This window comes from Podarcis bocagei (genome assembly GCF_964188305.1).
Source record: "Podarcis bocagei genome assembly, chromosome: 1".
NCBI lineage: Eukaryota > Metazoa > Chordata > Lepidosauria > Squamata > Lacertidae > Podarcis > Podarcis bocagei.
The window spans coordinates 66,891,179-66,906,563 of NC_138125.1; the positions used below are offsets into that span (position 1 = coordinate 66,891,179).

At 37.8% G+C, this 15,385-nt stretch overlaps 1 protein-coding gene across 4 annotated transcripts in view; it reads left to right on the forward strand.

Moving 5' to 3' along the window:
- ELP4 (elongator acetyltransferase complex subunit 4) overlaps positions 1-15,385 on the forward strand; it is a 161,341-nt gene that overhangs the window by 22,824 nt on the left and 123,132 nt on the right. For all 4 annotated transcript variants that reach the window (XM_081165692.1, XM_081165693.1, XM_081165694.1 and 1 more), the window contains exon 4: positions 13,429-13,560. In XM_081165692.1, the coding sequence (XP_081021818.1) occupies positions 13,429-13,560 (132 nt within the window). The remainder of the gene's footprint in view (positions 1-13,428; positions 13,561-15,385) is intronic.

The window sequence follows — 15,385 nt, forward strand, 5'->3', positions numbered from 1 at the left end:
TGACAAGTAATACCACAATCTTGGGGGTGGGCACTGGCTCCACAGGTTCATCTGATAGCAGCACTTCTGGGGCTGGTCCTGCATGTCCTTCGCCTTCAGTTTTAGAGTCCTCATCTCTGTCATCCTGTGAAAATGAATCTGACTCCTGGTCCCAGGCATTAGTCACCAGGTCTTAGTGGCCATGGAAGAGATATTTTTCATTCATTTTAGCTTATTAATCAAAATCCATTTTAAGTCGCCTTCCCCTTTTTTCAGCTCCTTCAAATCCATGGTTTTATTTTCCTTTCTTTCATTTGCCTAGATCAAACTTTGGCCCAGTTCAGATATAACAAGCTATGCTTTAGTGTTTTGTGAACAAACTGCACAAATAAACAGTACCCTCTTCTACTTAGTGCATGTGTGAAGGAGACTGAAAGCAGTGAAACTCTGAACTAACCACCATTTCCGGTTACATCGAAACTTGGAAAACTATTATTTATTCTAACAATGTTTAATGTAAACAATCCAGGATCAAACAGTGGTTCTAATCCTCATTTGTTTGAACCAACCACCATTGAAAGACACAAGAGTTTCCCAACTATGAATGTAATTGTAAAGTCTAGTTTATTTAAAAATTAAAGCTTTCAGTCCCCTTGTGCATGGAAGAGCAGCTGAGGGGGAGTACAGGAAACCAGTACAGTACAGTACAGTACAGTACAGTACAGTACAGACTTAATGTGGTCCATTTTTATAACTCTTAACCGGTGTGGGCCTTTATAATTTTGAATGCTGTTGTATTAGCTACCATTGGTTTTCCCCACACTATTTAAAATACTCTTTCAGAAATATTATAATCTGTTAAACCTCTGTGCTGAATGACTATCATAGTGGTTTAAAATCATGTTAACAGTCTTTAATTATTATTATTTTAACTAGAATGCTTGTATAATTAAGGATTTGAGGTGACTGAAGCAAAATGTTGTTTTGTTTTGTTTTAGTTTCCTGAATTTGATAATGTTGTGATTGTTATTTCCACCTCTAGTTTTCTGCAAGCTATGGAAAGCATTTACTTACAATTGATATAATTGTAAGGAAGAATTGTTTAAGGTGTTGTTGTTTTACATTCTGGAGATGCTACCAATAATGCTTCCAAATGGAAGCTTGGTAATATCCTTAGTTTTAACAGCAGACAGACAAAGCAGCTAGTTGAAGGTAGTGAGAATTGGTGTGTGAAAGAGGAGGGAAAGAAAGTGTGGCCCTGCATCCTATTCCCAATTCCTCTAATCCTCAGAAGCATTACCTCTGCATGGGTCCTCATTTTTAAAACTTAAAGCATTTATAGGGTTGCCATATTTCAAACAGTGAAAATCCAGACAGAAAAGTTGTTAAGCTTTTTTGGGCAAAAAAATTCAAAAAGAAATAAATGCAAAAACGGCACTGCCAACGTGGCCTGCGATGCGTCTGGATTTTTCCTATTTCCGCACGGACACTGCTGCCGACTGCAGTATTCCAGGAATATGTCTGGAAAAGTCCAGATGTATGGCAACCCTAATTTGGTAAGCATTTTCTGGAAGAGCAGACAGACTTGACTTATGTGTGTTTAACTAATGCTCAGGGTTTTCCTATTCATCCACTGTAGTCTAACTTTTATGGTAGCCAGAGTTTATCAGATTCAGTTATGTAACATTTTGAAAGCATGCAAGGAATGAAGCAAGTTCTGCTATTACCAATCAAACTTATATTATCAACTAAAATGAACATTTTCTTCTTGCCTCCCCCCCCCCTGAAAAAAGAGCTACAGAGCCTATACAGTGGTACCTCGGGTTAAGTACTTAATTCGTTCCGGAGGTCCATACTTAACCTGAAACTGTTCTTAACCTGAAGCACCACTTTAGCTAATGGGGCCTCCTGCTGCCGCCGCGCCGCCGGAGCCTGATTTCTGTTCTTATCCTGAAGCAAAGTTCTTAACCTGAAGCACTATTTCTCAGTTAGCAGAGTGTGTAACCTGAAGTGTATGTAACCTGAAGCGTATGTAACCCGAGGTACCACTGTATATAGTTCAGATCACTTTGTGCAACCCTTCTAGCACTAGAGAGTAAATCATCCCCACATTATTCATAAATATGGTTATTGTAGCTTAGCACATTTTAAATCTGGATAGTGCTGCACAATGCGCATTTTCAAAGAAGTTCTTTAATATTCTGACAAAGATGGACATTGTAGAAGCAGTGTCCATGACCAGCCACCTTTGTAAAGAAGAATGAGGCCATCTCGAGTTACAGGGATTTTGGATGCCATAAAAGTTAGACTACAGTGAATGAATAGGTTAAAATCTGAGTATTGGGCAAACACCTGAGTTTGCTGTGAGTATATATGATGGTAACCTTAACTCACTTTCTGATATTTTATGTGCATGCAAAAGTATGCCATCTGTCTTCAGCCTTCTATTCCTTAATGTCAAACCGTTTCCCCCAAGTGGTTTAAATTTCGGAGGGACATTTATATGTATATGTGCTTTAAATATCCAACATCATTTTGAAAATGAACATTTGTGAATATAGAGCCTTTAAAAAAAATTATCCATACATGGGTGTGTTTGGTTTTTCACTGAATAAATCCCTGTGTGGTGTTCTTATTGTGCTAATGCTCTTTATTCTATTTTACTCATACTGTGTCATTGAGATTCTCCTGATCTATCTAGGAGAATAGTGAAAGAGTAGAATAACGGGGTTGTCCTTTCATATATATTTTATTATATACTAAAAATTTTAGTAGTTTAAACATAGAAAATAATAGATTGGACTTAGACCACTTACTCAAAGTCAGTTAGAAGTCATTTTTTTATTATGCTTTTCGTATTGGATCAGATTGTTATAAAATGTGTGATCTTTGCTGCATATTTTGTTGTTTCTTCAGCTTGTAAACCACCTTGTGTGTAGCAATATAGAAATCTGGTATGCAACATAAAGTGAAATGAAATGAAATAATAAAAAATGATATCTTCATGTTCAGAACCCAGCTACTGTTCCTCATTTATCATTTAGCTGTTAGAATTTTTGTAGTTAATACAAAGATTTGAATTTAGATTCTGTTGGCTTCAGTTGGTTTAAATAAATAAAAAAGCGTAGGATCAAGTCTCATTTGAAGAAATTAACTATACAATCACTTGTTTATATTAATTAAAAATAGGGCTTGACTTTGTCCAGGAAAATATATTCCTTTTTTTAAAAAAAAAATTGTTGTTACTATACATAATATACTTTGAAGTAGTTCCTTTCCTAATTGCCTTTTTTCCAATGTCCTAAGTTTAAGGAACAACACTTATTTATGTATCTTTGAAAAATTACTATGTAAATATAACTTCAAACAGGAATCAATTTAGACTCATACACTTTTTAATGTGTTCTTAATCATAGCAGCAGCAAAACTGCAAATGATTATTAGAACATAATAGATAATATTTGAAATTCAATTTTTTTAAAAAATGAAAGGATCAAAGAAGTTCATTTAAGAGGGATTTCACATACAGCATGAATTATGTCGCTAAATAATAGCACAGTAGTACTTCTCCAGCATTGTAAAATAGCTTAGAGAGTATGATGCCTGTAGTTAGTGTAATGCATTGGTAATTAAGAGGGTGTAAGGTTAAGCTTCATTAACTGTTGTAGGACTGTGGCTTGGGTTTTATTATGCCCTAGAGAACAGAAGAAGAGAGAGAGGTCAAACTATTAGAACCTGATTTTGTTTAGTGCATCTGCCAAAGTAGGCAGAACAATGTAGCAGTTGACATAAGGAACAGAAATTCCTAACAGATATGAGGAAGATGCATTCTGATGTAGAAAAGCAAGATATTTAGTTGTACTGGAGAAGAAACCATTCCTGTGAAGGGAAGCTGTGAAAGCACATATCATTTTAACTACATTAAACTACCTCTCCCTCCCCTTTCCCCTGTTCCTTTTGTTTACATATCTCCCATAAAACCAGTTAATGTGAGGAAATCAGGGTTTTTAAAGTATTAAAATCAAATGGGATGGTCTTTCTAGTGCAGGTGCAGTGCCTGCATGCAGGTTACAATCTGTTTCTCCCTTCTCTCACATGGGATGAGCCAGGTTGCAGGTGTATGATGGGCTGGTATGGAGAACAGATTTCCCCACACCTCCCATCCAGTAGCTCTGACATGCTTACACTGCAGTGGTTTTGAAAAATACGTACTGGCGTCCTGTCCCCTACACTATTCCAGTGCATTATTTGTTTCTGTGTACATGAACCTGGGAGTGAAGAGGAGGGAGGCATCAAGTCCTCTGGACTGTCACAGCCTTTCTCAACCTGTGGGTCCCCAGATGTTGTTGAACTACAACTCCCATCACCCCCTAGCTAGCAGGGCCAGAGCTCAGGGATGCTGGGAGTTGTAGTCCAACAACATCTAGGGATGTTGAGAACCGCTGGTAGAGCATGCTTACGTCTGTACACATGCAGTTGTAAGTGAGGAGGAGGGAGAATCAGGGCTCTCTTGAGCTCTGAGGATCCTTGTGTGGGGGGGCGGCACCGGTGAATCATTTTTATAACAACAACCTAATTGAATAGATTTACCTATCATTAAATAGCTATTAGATACTTTAAAGAGTCTCTTAAAGTTACTTGTTAATTTTCCGGATACAAGAGGGAAACATTTTGTAAATTTTGTCCAAACATTTTACCTTCCCAATGTAGAGATTTAGGTTGTTGTTGTTTTTAAATCCTTTCAGAATTCAAGGTACGGTGAGTAGTCATTTATTTATTACACTGAAGCCCCACACTTCCTACAAGTTGCTCAGGGTGGTATATATACATTGTCCCCTCCAGGACCCCATTTTGAAGTAGGGGGATTGGCCCAAGTGCACCAGTGAGCTACATAGCTGAGTGAAGTTTTAAGTATGAAACTGTCCGTTTCTGATCTGATACTCCATAGCCACTATGCTAAACTGACATATATCTTAGAGGAGCTATTTTTAATGTGTACAGATTACATGTTTTTAATTGCAACTTCACAATTTTGTTTCAAATTAGGCATATTTACTTATTAGCATCAACAGTTTATTTCTGATGAGGACTGTAATTTACATTTTCTTTCTCTGCTCCTTCACCATCATCAGGCTAGTGACACTGGGATGCTATAGTCATACATTGTTGACTGCATTAATTTGCATTTATAGACTCTGGCATACCTCTATTACACACACGATTTGGGATTGGGGGTGTCTTAAGTATTTGCAAAATATTTGGAGGAAGTCATTTAATGGACATACCTCAATTGTATGTTCCTCAAACATCACCCTGTGAGGCAACCGCATACTTGCTTTCTCATATGTCTGCAGCACAGATCAAATAATGATCTGCATTGTTTCCGTGTTGTAACAAGAAAAACATTTGGGAATTCTTAAAAAGTGCTACTGGTAAAAACAAGGGGGAGAACGCTGTTTAAGGAGAGACCACATTAAAGTGTTTCTTCTGGCTCTCAGCCACAAGATTTTAATGTGCAGCCTAGGACATTTGGTCACCTCTGCTACAGTGTGAGGCAGTCATTGCAGCAGCAGGTGTGCCCCTCATTGTAAGAGGCAGAATATAAAACAATGAGAAGCTTAGTGAGTTAAGTGACTGCTTACATGGGATTTATACTAATGATAATCTCTTCCAGAACAATGGCCTATGGCTGCACTGAATTGTTTTTGTATATAGCATACCGTTATCTTTATGTCAATTAAAGTGTTGCAGGTGTTACAGAGAAAACGGACGGCAGTTTTATTGAATACAACACCTGGGAAAGTAATTTAAATTGGATTATAGCTGCAAAAACATTTACATAACATTTGCCTTGAAAAAAATTTAAGTAGCTTATTTTAATATTTGAAACAATGAGTTATATTACAATTAGCTTAACCAAATAATAAAAACAACTTTGCTTATAGATGCTGAGATTAAAAAAATCAATTATATTTTTACTTCCAGATTAGTGTCATTCTATCATTCTGTTTTATACTTGTTTATTCAAAAGTAAGCTTCACTGTGCTAATGGAGTTTCCTCTCAGAAAAAGCTTCCCATAAATTACCCCAAAGATTGGTTTTAAAAGCATCTTCTTTCCTTATTATTTCCCTATTCTAAAACCATCTTGCCTTCTAGTAATTCATTTTTCTGGTCAGCAAAGACCAGCAAACATTTTTCAAAGACTTTCTTTGCTCTGGGTCATGTCAGTGCATGCAATAAAACTTTGGGGGACTCAAATTGGGGTCTTCTCTGTGGTGTCGTCATGGCTTTGGAGTTAATTGCCCAGGGAAGTTTGTCAGGCTAGTGTAATGTAGGAATCTGAATGTAGAGAATCATTTTTTATTCACCCAAGAGCTTACAAAATGGGTCTTTAAAAACGTTTTTTCCTACTGTTGGTTAGCGCTAATATAGCATTTATATTTGTCTATATCGCTATGAAGATTTTAGGTAGAAATTTGATGGATAAACATGATAAATAAAGTCACTGGTCCTTTTCAGATGTTACCATTCCATGTAAAGAAAACAAGGGGGGCAACAGAGACAAAAAAACAAAAAACAGGCAAAATATGTTCATGGAACCACCACAGTTACATGAGAAGGCTCCCCACTACACACAGTCACCTCCATGAACTGAGGGTAATAAGAATGACAAGGCAGAGGGCAAAGCTAGTGAGCACAACTCTGTTACCCCCCCGCCCCCGCTTCTCAATGCATTTTCTTCTCATGGAAGGGTAATTTTTGTGAGGCAAATTTTACTTAAAAGTCAGTATTGGATTCTCTGCACATAGCTTGAGTCTTGGGTGCAAATATATATCTGCCAAGGACACAGGAAGCTTCCTTATGCTGAGTCAGAATATTGGTGCATCTAGGTTGTTGTCTCTACTGACTGGCAGCAAATCAGTAACCCCACTGCCGCAAACACATTTAAAAGGCCTTATAATGTTATTTAATTATTTATTGGTTATTGATCTAGCTGTTCACTAAATATATATCTAGCTACATTTTAGCCTTCATGAGATTAGATACATTTCTGAGACCATGGAAAAGACAACATAAAAAATGTACCGGTAATCACCTGTGTTTGTTTTCTGTAAATATGATGATGAAAAATCAATCCGAACAAAATGGGCTGTAGCCAACAAAATCATCCCATTTGTGCAAAGACTTCCACTTGTGCAATAGAACTTGTGCAATAGACCCCTTCCCTCTTTTCTCCCCACACCCCTTCAAGTCCACTCCAGAGGGTTTGGGGAAACCCAAAACAGATGGGGAGGCACACAGTGGAGAAGGGGGAGGGGAAGTTCCATTGTGCAAGTGGAAGACCTTGTGTGAATGGGACAACTGTGTTGCATACAGCCCTTTAATTATATTAACTGCGGGTCTGCAAATGGCAGCCTTGGAAGAGGGTTGATCTGCTTTTGGGCAGGCACTCGATCATACTATTCAAAGCATTTTTACCCACATCTACTTCTCACACTGCCATTTGTCTTTTGTTGAATCTCCTGTCCCTTAATTAGGAAGAACTCTAGCTCAACTTCTGTAACTTATCTTAGTAACAATGTTACGATTTGTTCTAATGAGATAAATGGTGAGTGAACTTCAGTAGAATCACTTCCTTGAGCACATCTCATGCCTCTTGATTATAATTCTTATTGTACTCAAGTCTGCTTGAAGAGTGGGAATCATGAATTCTATATTTAAACCTTGGATCTGTTCCAAGACTCTTACAGATAATTACAAATTCAGTTTGAAACGAGGGAAGAAACTTCTAGGATGGCAACCTACAATACCAATTTCTGTTTTTTAAAAAAACTAACTTGCTTAATGTGAACTATTGTTGGGAGATTATTCTGTAGGCTTATAATAGAACCTGGTAAGAAAACGATTTAACTTTATTTTTATAAATTGACTTTTGAATTCCTATAGTTTGTCTTACTGTAGAATAAGGTTACCAGACATCCCTGTTTCCCGGGGACAGTCCCCGGATTTACAAATCAGTCCCCTGACAAAATCCATCTATTTAGTAGGGGGTTGAAAAGTCTCCCTGGATTCATTGGAAAAAATCTGGTAACTTTATTGTAGAAAGAAGGAAATTGGATCACTCAGCTGCCCTTAGAGAGGTAGTTCTGGTTTGGGTTATTGGAAGTTGGAGTCTGAAACGTTTGGAGGGCAGCAGGTTGGGGAAGGCTGCTGTACAGGCTACAGGGAGAGGAATGTCAGTAGTTGATGTAGCAGAAAGAAGTTCTTTTAGATTTGTCTAACAGATGGCAGTGGATAGCAAGAAGGGGACATAATTTGCTTACTCACTGTTGTCCTAATGATCAAAAATCTCAACAAAGGTAAGCAAGGAGTGTACACTGTTCCTTGACAATTAAGTCAATTTGATTTATAGAGACACAACACTTAATAAAGTATCTTTAAGCCAGACTATTGGAATATTAACGGAGTGTCTTACTACTATTCTGACTAACATATATATTCAGAGAGTAAACTTTTTAAAAATAATGATTGTTTTAAACATGATATGCCACTTCAGAGCATTCAAAGCATTTCAGATTTATTTTGTTATAATCCTTAGTATTTCTTTAAGCTAGATCAATATTCTCCCTGTATTGCAGATGCGGGACTAAGTGGCAGAGGCTAGATTTGAACTAGGAACTTTCTTATTTGCAGCTCAGTTTCTTAGCTGTTGCTCCACACCAGCTCTCATTTAGCCTATGTTTGGTATTCTGAGTCGTGATCCCCCTCTGCTTCTGGGTCACTGCATCAAAATTGAGATTGGGTGTCTTGCAAAGGTACACTCTAGCATGCTAATTGCACTCTGGCAACTCATGCCATAGAAATAGGATGCCAGATCCATTAGGTAGGCCCTAGTATTCAAAAAACATTCAACACATTATCTCATGCACATAACAGACTGAGATGTCTATTACTACAACACTTGGTCAGCTGCAATATCCTTGCAATCTTTACAGCTGATTAGCAAGTTAGCTCCCAATTGGTAGAATGCCTATGTAACTAGGCCAAAAATAAATAAATAAATCAGTCCTGTCAAGTTGGTATCTGCATTTCCACTGCAGTCACTGGTCTAAAAAGCAAATGCAAATGTTACAGTCACCACCACAAATCATTTATTGCTACATTTGTACTAACCTTTCTGACGTGTTAGTATTTATTTATAAAACACATATGCATCTTTTATCTTTTTTAAATTCCCCCAAGATAGGAATCAGAGAGAAATGCAAACTTACTTCAGACTTATTTTAAATTTATTTCAGTATGTGAACTGAAACACAGTTATCTTTTGGAATTCACACTTCTCAGAAATATTAGTGAAAACAATGTGCAAATATGCGTATGGGGGGAACTGTTGGCAAAAATGTTTTTAATTATATTAGACAAAATGATGTACAAAAATGTGATAGTAGGAGAAATGTGTACGTAAATGTATATGATTTTGTGTGGGGATTTAAGAAACTCAAAGTGATGTGGAAAGAGAACACATTGAAAAAAATGAGGAACTTAGAAAAACCAAAATCGATAGATCGATCCACCTTCCCCAAGGTTATAAAATTATAACATTCAACAGGCATTAAGATACCGTAATATTTAAAATGTTTATTTATATAGCTCCACAACATAGGAATGTGTGTACATTCAGCTGTAAAATGTCTACATTAGAGAACTCTGCGTAAGTTATTACATACTTGAATATTGTGTTGAGATGTGTTTTGCAACACCACCCATGTCCCTTTTGCATGATAAACCCATTTTGTGTAACAGGTTTGTATATGTCTGAGGGTGAGTTTAACTTGAGTCAAAGGATAGCAGGTAAATGGGATCATTGGCAATTTTTCAGTTTTAGATCAGGATTCAATTGTCTTGTCGTTTGTGAATGAATGGGTTCTTTAATTTTGATGCCTTGGCATGCTTGAAATAAAAGTAAAAGGAGAAAATCCAAACAAATAAATGCATTTGTTGATCCCAATAGTTTATTCCTGGCAGATTCTTATTGTATGGCATTTCTCTGCTTTTAGCACTTTCCCCTAATACGGTAATTGGCTTTGAACTGCTGGGACTCCCATGCATGTGATGACAGGCTCTGGTGGATTGAGCGCACAAGACAAATAGTGGGTCCAGTGGTCATGTGCTGTAGAGGGAAATGAGGGGCTCGTGAACCTGGGAAGGTAGCTCATCTAGGATAAGGAAAACTCTGATCCTAAACCTTTGCTGCCTTGTGGCAATACTCATTTCTGAGAAAAGCTTAAGGAGTAAAGCTTCAGGAGTAAGTCAAGAAAAAACCCACACTTGCTGCCCTGCAGCCTCCATAATGTAATCTTATTATTATTGTTGTTGTTGCTTTTATTTGCTTTTCTATTACAGTTCTTCACTGGTGTATCAACATTAGTACAACAACTGTTGCATTCAGTGTGTGTGTGTGTGTGTGTGTGTGTGTGTGTGTGTGTGTGTAAAGGGGGGGGACTTCTTTTCATGTATTTCCCTTCCACTCCTTCCCTGGTTTCCTCTACAGTGGTGCCCCGCAAGACGAAAAACTCGCTAGACGAAAGAGTTTTCCATTTTTTGAGTTGTTCCGCAAGACGAATTTCCCTATGGGCTTGCTTCATAAGACGAAACGTCTTGCGAGTTCTTGCGGGTTTGTTTCCTTTTTCTTAAAGCCGCTAAGCCGTTAATAGCCGCTAAGCCGTTAATAGCCGCTAAGCCGCTAATAGCCGTGCTTCGCAAGACGAAGAGACTCGCAGAACGGTTTAATTTCGTCTTGCGAGGCACCACTGTATTTCCAACCTATCCACATCTTCTTGTTCTTCTAAATTTTCCTCTCTTTATCACATGTTATAACTTATGCTGCTGAATTATGCTCATCCTGCTAGATTGACTGTCTTATTATAATAATTTTTCACATATTCTATATATAACATCCAATCCTCATTAAGTTTTTTTATCTGTTTCTTATTCTGTTAGTCATACAGATGCCACTCCTCTTTTGTTGGACCCGCATCTGTTCTCCACTTTTGTGCAAGTAAAATCTGCACAGCTGTGGTCGCATACATCAATAGACTCACTTGTTTTGGGAGGACTTCTGTCCTTACTATACCCAGAAGGTAAGCTTCTGGGTTTTTAGGAAAGGATCCTTTAAACTTTTTGTTCAGTTCATTCCATAATGTAATCTAGCTCCTGTCCTATGCTTGCCTTTCTCTTTCTCTCAGAATCAGGGAAGAAGGCATGCGACTTACATGTGGTTTGGATTACTTTTGCCACTGCAAATGTCTCTAATGTAATGCAGGAGCAAAAAATATTCTTGTGGGAGGCCAACCCCAGCCCATGTGCCCATAGTTCACCATCCCTGGAATTAAGTGTCACTATAAATAAATGATAAATGGCTTTAGAATTGGAATGGGCTTTGTAGGCCAGCTAGTTCATGTCCCTGCTGAAAGCAGAAAATCCATATCTAGAGCACCCCCAGCACATGACTTTCTAGCCTCTGCTTGAAGACCTCCAGTGAGGACAGCCCATTTCCAGGTAATTGGTTCCCTTGTCAAACTTCTCTTAACATTTTAACATTTTTCCTAATGTTCAACTGAAACCTACTCTAATAAAACTTAAACAGAATAGATCTAGTCCTGCCCTCTGGGGTAGCAGAGAACAAAACTTTGTTCTCTTATTTGTGTTAGTTCTTGAGAATGCTAGCATGTCTGCTCTCATCTTCCCTGCATTCAAAGAATATCCAGTTATTTCAACCTTTCCACAGAAGACTTGTTTTCCATACCTCTGACAGGCTTTGTTGTCCTCCCCTGAACCCATTTCATTTTGTCTCTTATCACAGGCGTACCTAAGCTTCTTTGTACCCTTGGCAAGGAGTTGTATCGGCACCATCCAACTCTTGTGCTCTTGGCAAGGAGATGTATTGGTGCCTCCAAAGCCAGGAGAGACCATGAACCAGAAACTCAAAAAGTTTGTTTTTTGTTACCTTTCCTGCTCCACCAGTGACTTCCTTTGCAGTCATCATGGTTGGGTCAGGTCTACTTTGCTCCTCCTTCTCCTCCTCTTCTTCTTGTCTGTCTGTCTCTGTCTGTCCGTCTGCCTTCCTCCTCAGAGTGGAGAGGCATGATTTTTGTGGCCCCCCCCAAGCCTGCGCCCTTGGCAGGGGCCAACTTGACCAACCCCTGTCTATAATATATCTTCAAGGTGCAGCACCCCAAACTGGACACATATGAGATCAGAATCAAATGGAATTATTACTTCCTGTGATTTTGGTTACTATGGTTCTACTAGCAGCCTTGTGCCTGGTATTGCTTGAGAATGCCATCTTGATTGAAAATGGCGTCCAATTGTATCCAAACATAGACAAAAATCTACCACTTGATCAATCAAAACTTGGTTCAATTTTTTTTAGAGTTGGCCTAATACCTACCAAACTGGTAAACTGATTTCTAAAATATATAATAGGCTAATTAATGCAGCCTAAAATTGCTTAAGGTTTTTTTTTTTTTTTGGTTTTTTTTTAACCATAGCACTCTGTTGATTCATGTTCAGCTTGACAGACCCTTTTCATGGATACCACTGCCAATCCAAGTATCTCCCATCTTATTCTTGTGCATTTTATATTTGCCTGAATGCAGCTTTACATTTGTCTCAACTGAATTCCAGCCTAGTTTCCTATCAAGATCTTGAATTTCAGTCCTGAAGTATTAGCTACCCTTCCTGTTTTTGTGTGTTTTTCAAATCTGATAAAGGTTCTCTCCACCCCTTTATCTAAGTCGCTGATGAAAATATTGAAGAGCACCTGGTCCAACCCGAAGGTAGTCCTCTCAAAATTTCCTTGCAGTTTGATTAAAAACTATTAATGAGCACTCTTTGAGTATAGTGTTCCAACCAGCTGTAAATCTACATGATGGTATTATTATGTGGCCCACATTTAATTACTTTCCAAACTGAATAGAAAAGGGGACATTGTCAAATGGCTTGCTGAAATCATTAGAAATTATATTGACAGGCTTCCCATAGTCTACTAAGTAACCCAATAAAAAAGAGAGATCAGATTAGTCTAGCTAGTAGGATTTATTCTTGACAAATCCATGCTGTTTCTTACTAATCACTGCATTGTTATCAGGATGCTTACAAACTGACTCCTCTGGTATTGAAGTGCGACTGACTAGTCTGTAGTCTCCTGGATTCTCCCTCCTCTTTTGTGAAAATTGGGGCAAGATTTACCTGTGTCTATTCCTGTGACACCTTATTCATTCTCTGGAATTTCTGATGGTACATCCACTGGTTCCTTTAGTACCTTGAAGTGAGTTGCCAATACCATCATTAATGTTTGTTGTGAGCTGTTAAATCTTCTTTAACAATATTTCTCTAAATGTTTAATAAAAGCAGCTCATTTAAAACATTTATTATTTTTCATTCAGGAACTTCCCTCACCTTTGCTGAATACCGCTGTAAATGAAATAGAAGAAGAAGCAACAGCTGTGAAGTCCAAACAAGATTCTCAGGAATCCATGAGAATAGCCTGGCGTTACCAGAACATACCAAAACTGGAGGTAAATTTTATTTCATAGTAATTTCTTCAAATAATGGTGTATGGTAAACTGAAAGTATTTCTTGACAAAATTTTCCTGTTAAAATGATAAGCTAACTACACCATTTAGCACTTATTCCAAAAAATGTTTTGCCCCACCTTAGGCTTATAATATTAAATAGCAGAGTGGAAGAGCACTTAATAACTCTTTCATCCTCTGTTGATTAGCCATTGAAAATATTCTTCCAGTCACTTTGCTGGTGTGGGGAATGGCTGGGGGAGGTATTTTGGGAGGAGAGTCAGCATAAATTGTTGAACACCTCTCTCTTTTCTGTTGATTCTCTCCACAAATGGACCCACTCAACCTTTTGTGTTTCATTAGCAAACATTGGCTTGGGAATTCTTGTTTCCCAAGAAAATGTGTAGTACTACCATAAGTGGGCTATACTGTCATAAGAACAGTAAATATTAAATTGTAAAGGCTTCAGCATCAGAGCTGTACAATTTACTACACAGGTTTTCAAGAAGTATCCTTTCCATTTATACAAGAAAGCTTTATAAATTTATCTGAATATAGAAGCATTTATATAGGTTGAATGAATTGTACTTAGATCCCTCTAGTGAAAGCATGGAATTGAATCAAGCTGTTGACTTGCTTATCCATGTGCGTAATAAGTAAAGTAAGCACTTGAGATTATATCAGCTTCACTGTCACTATAAACTAATCGTTATGAAGGCAGCATGTAAGAAACAAGCCCAGTGGTCAATTCTACAGAGTTTACGGTTGTTAGTGTTTTGTGAATTATATTTCTCCCTAGGCTAGCTATTTTCTTGTGCAGAATAATGGTATGGTGAAATCTCTAAAATTACATGCAATATTTTGGTGTCCATAGGAACTTGCTTTGTTTGGCTTTAGTATTTTATATATCTGATGTAAGTGTAGTGAACTGCCTAGTAAGTTCAGGCTTATTCTAAGGAATATAATTGGAATATGACAAAATGATTTTACAAGGCTTGGCATGTTTGGTTTTCTTTGTAATTGCACAGACATGTCTATGTATTCATATCAGAGAGAAGATTTATATATGATGACATGCCAAATCAAAGACCCTCCAGGATGGTTATGTGACCTCATCAATTTTTATTAATATGAAGCTTGATATAGCATGTTGAACCATCACAAAACAGACTTAGTTCATATGTGGAGGTAGGGGGAAGGAATACCAAAATTTGAAAAAAACTGATATTTTTGAGAAGTACAGTTAAGCTTCCCAGTTTGCTCCAATAATATACCATGTTTCATTTTATATTATAATGGAGGTTATATGTGATGAAAATTGATGTGAGGTGTAATCCAATTTAAACTGGTGGTTGCATAGCTAAAGCTTTATTAACTAAGACTGGACTGAGGTCAGAGTTGGGAACTACAAGTAAAAACTCTCTAAGGTATCATTGGGAATGTTCAGCCTCCTGGCAAAATTGTTCGGTCATGATTAATTGTGGTAGAGCAGATATCCTTATACGTTCCTGATGCATGCATAATTCTAGTGTTTGCCACTCACCTCTGAACAACTAAATGCCAAGTGCTCATGCTCCAGTTCCAGCCACTCTTTAAAACTACCTTGCAATCCTTGTCTCTGAATGGACTACGTGATCCTTGGTGTCCCTTCCAACTCTACAATTCTATGATTCTATGAAACATTTCTCCATTACCTACCTTGTCACTTCTGTTTGTCAGTACCTTCCTCTCTGCCTTGGGTGAGTCTGGACAGAATTCAAAGGGCTGCAAATGCATGAGGGTTTTTTGGCATCCACTTCCAGGGCAGTCTGTCATGACCCACAAACAA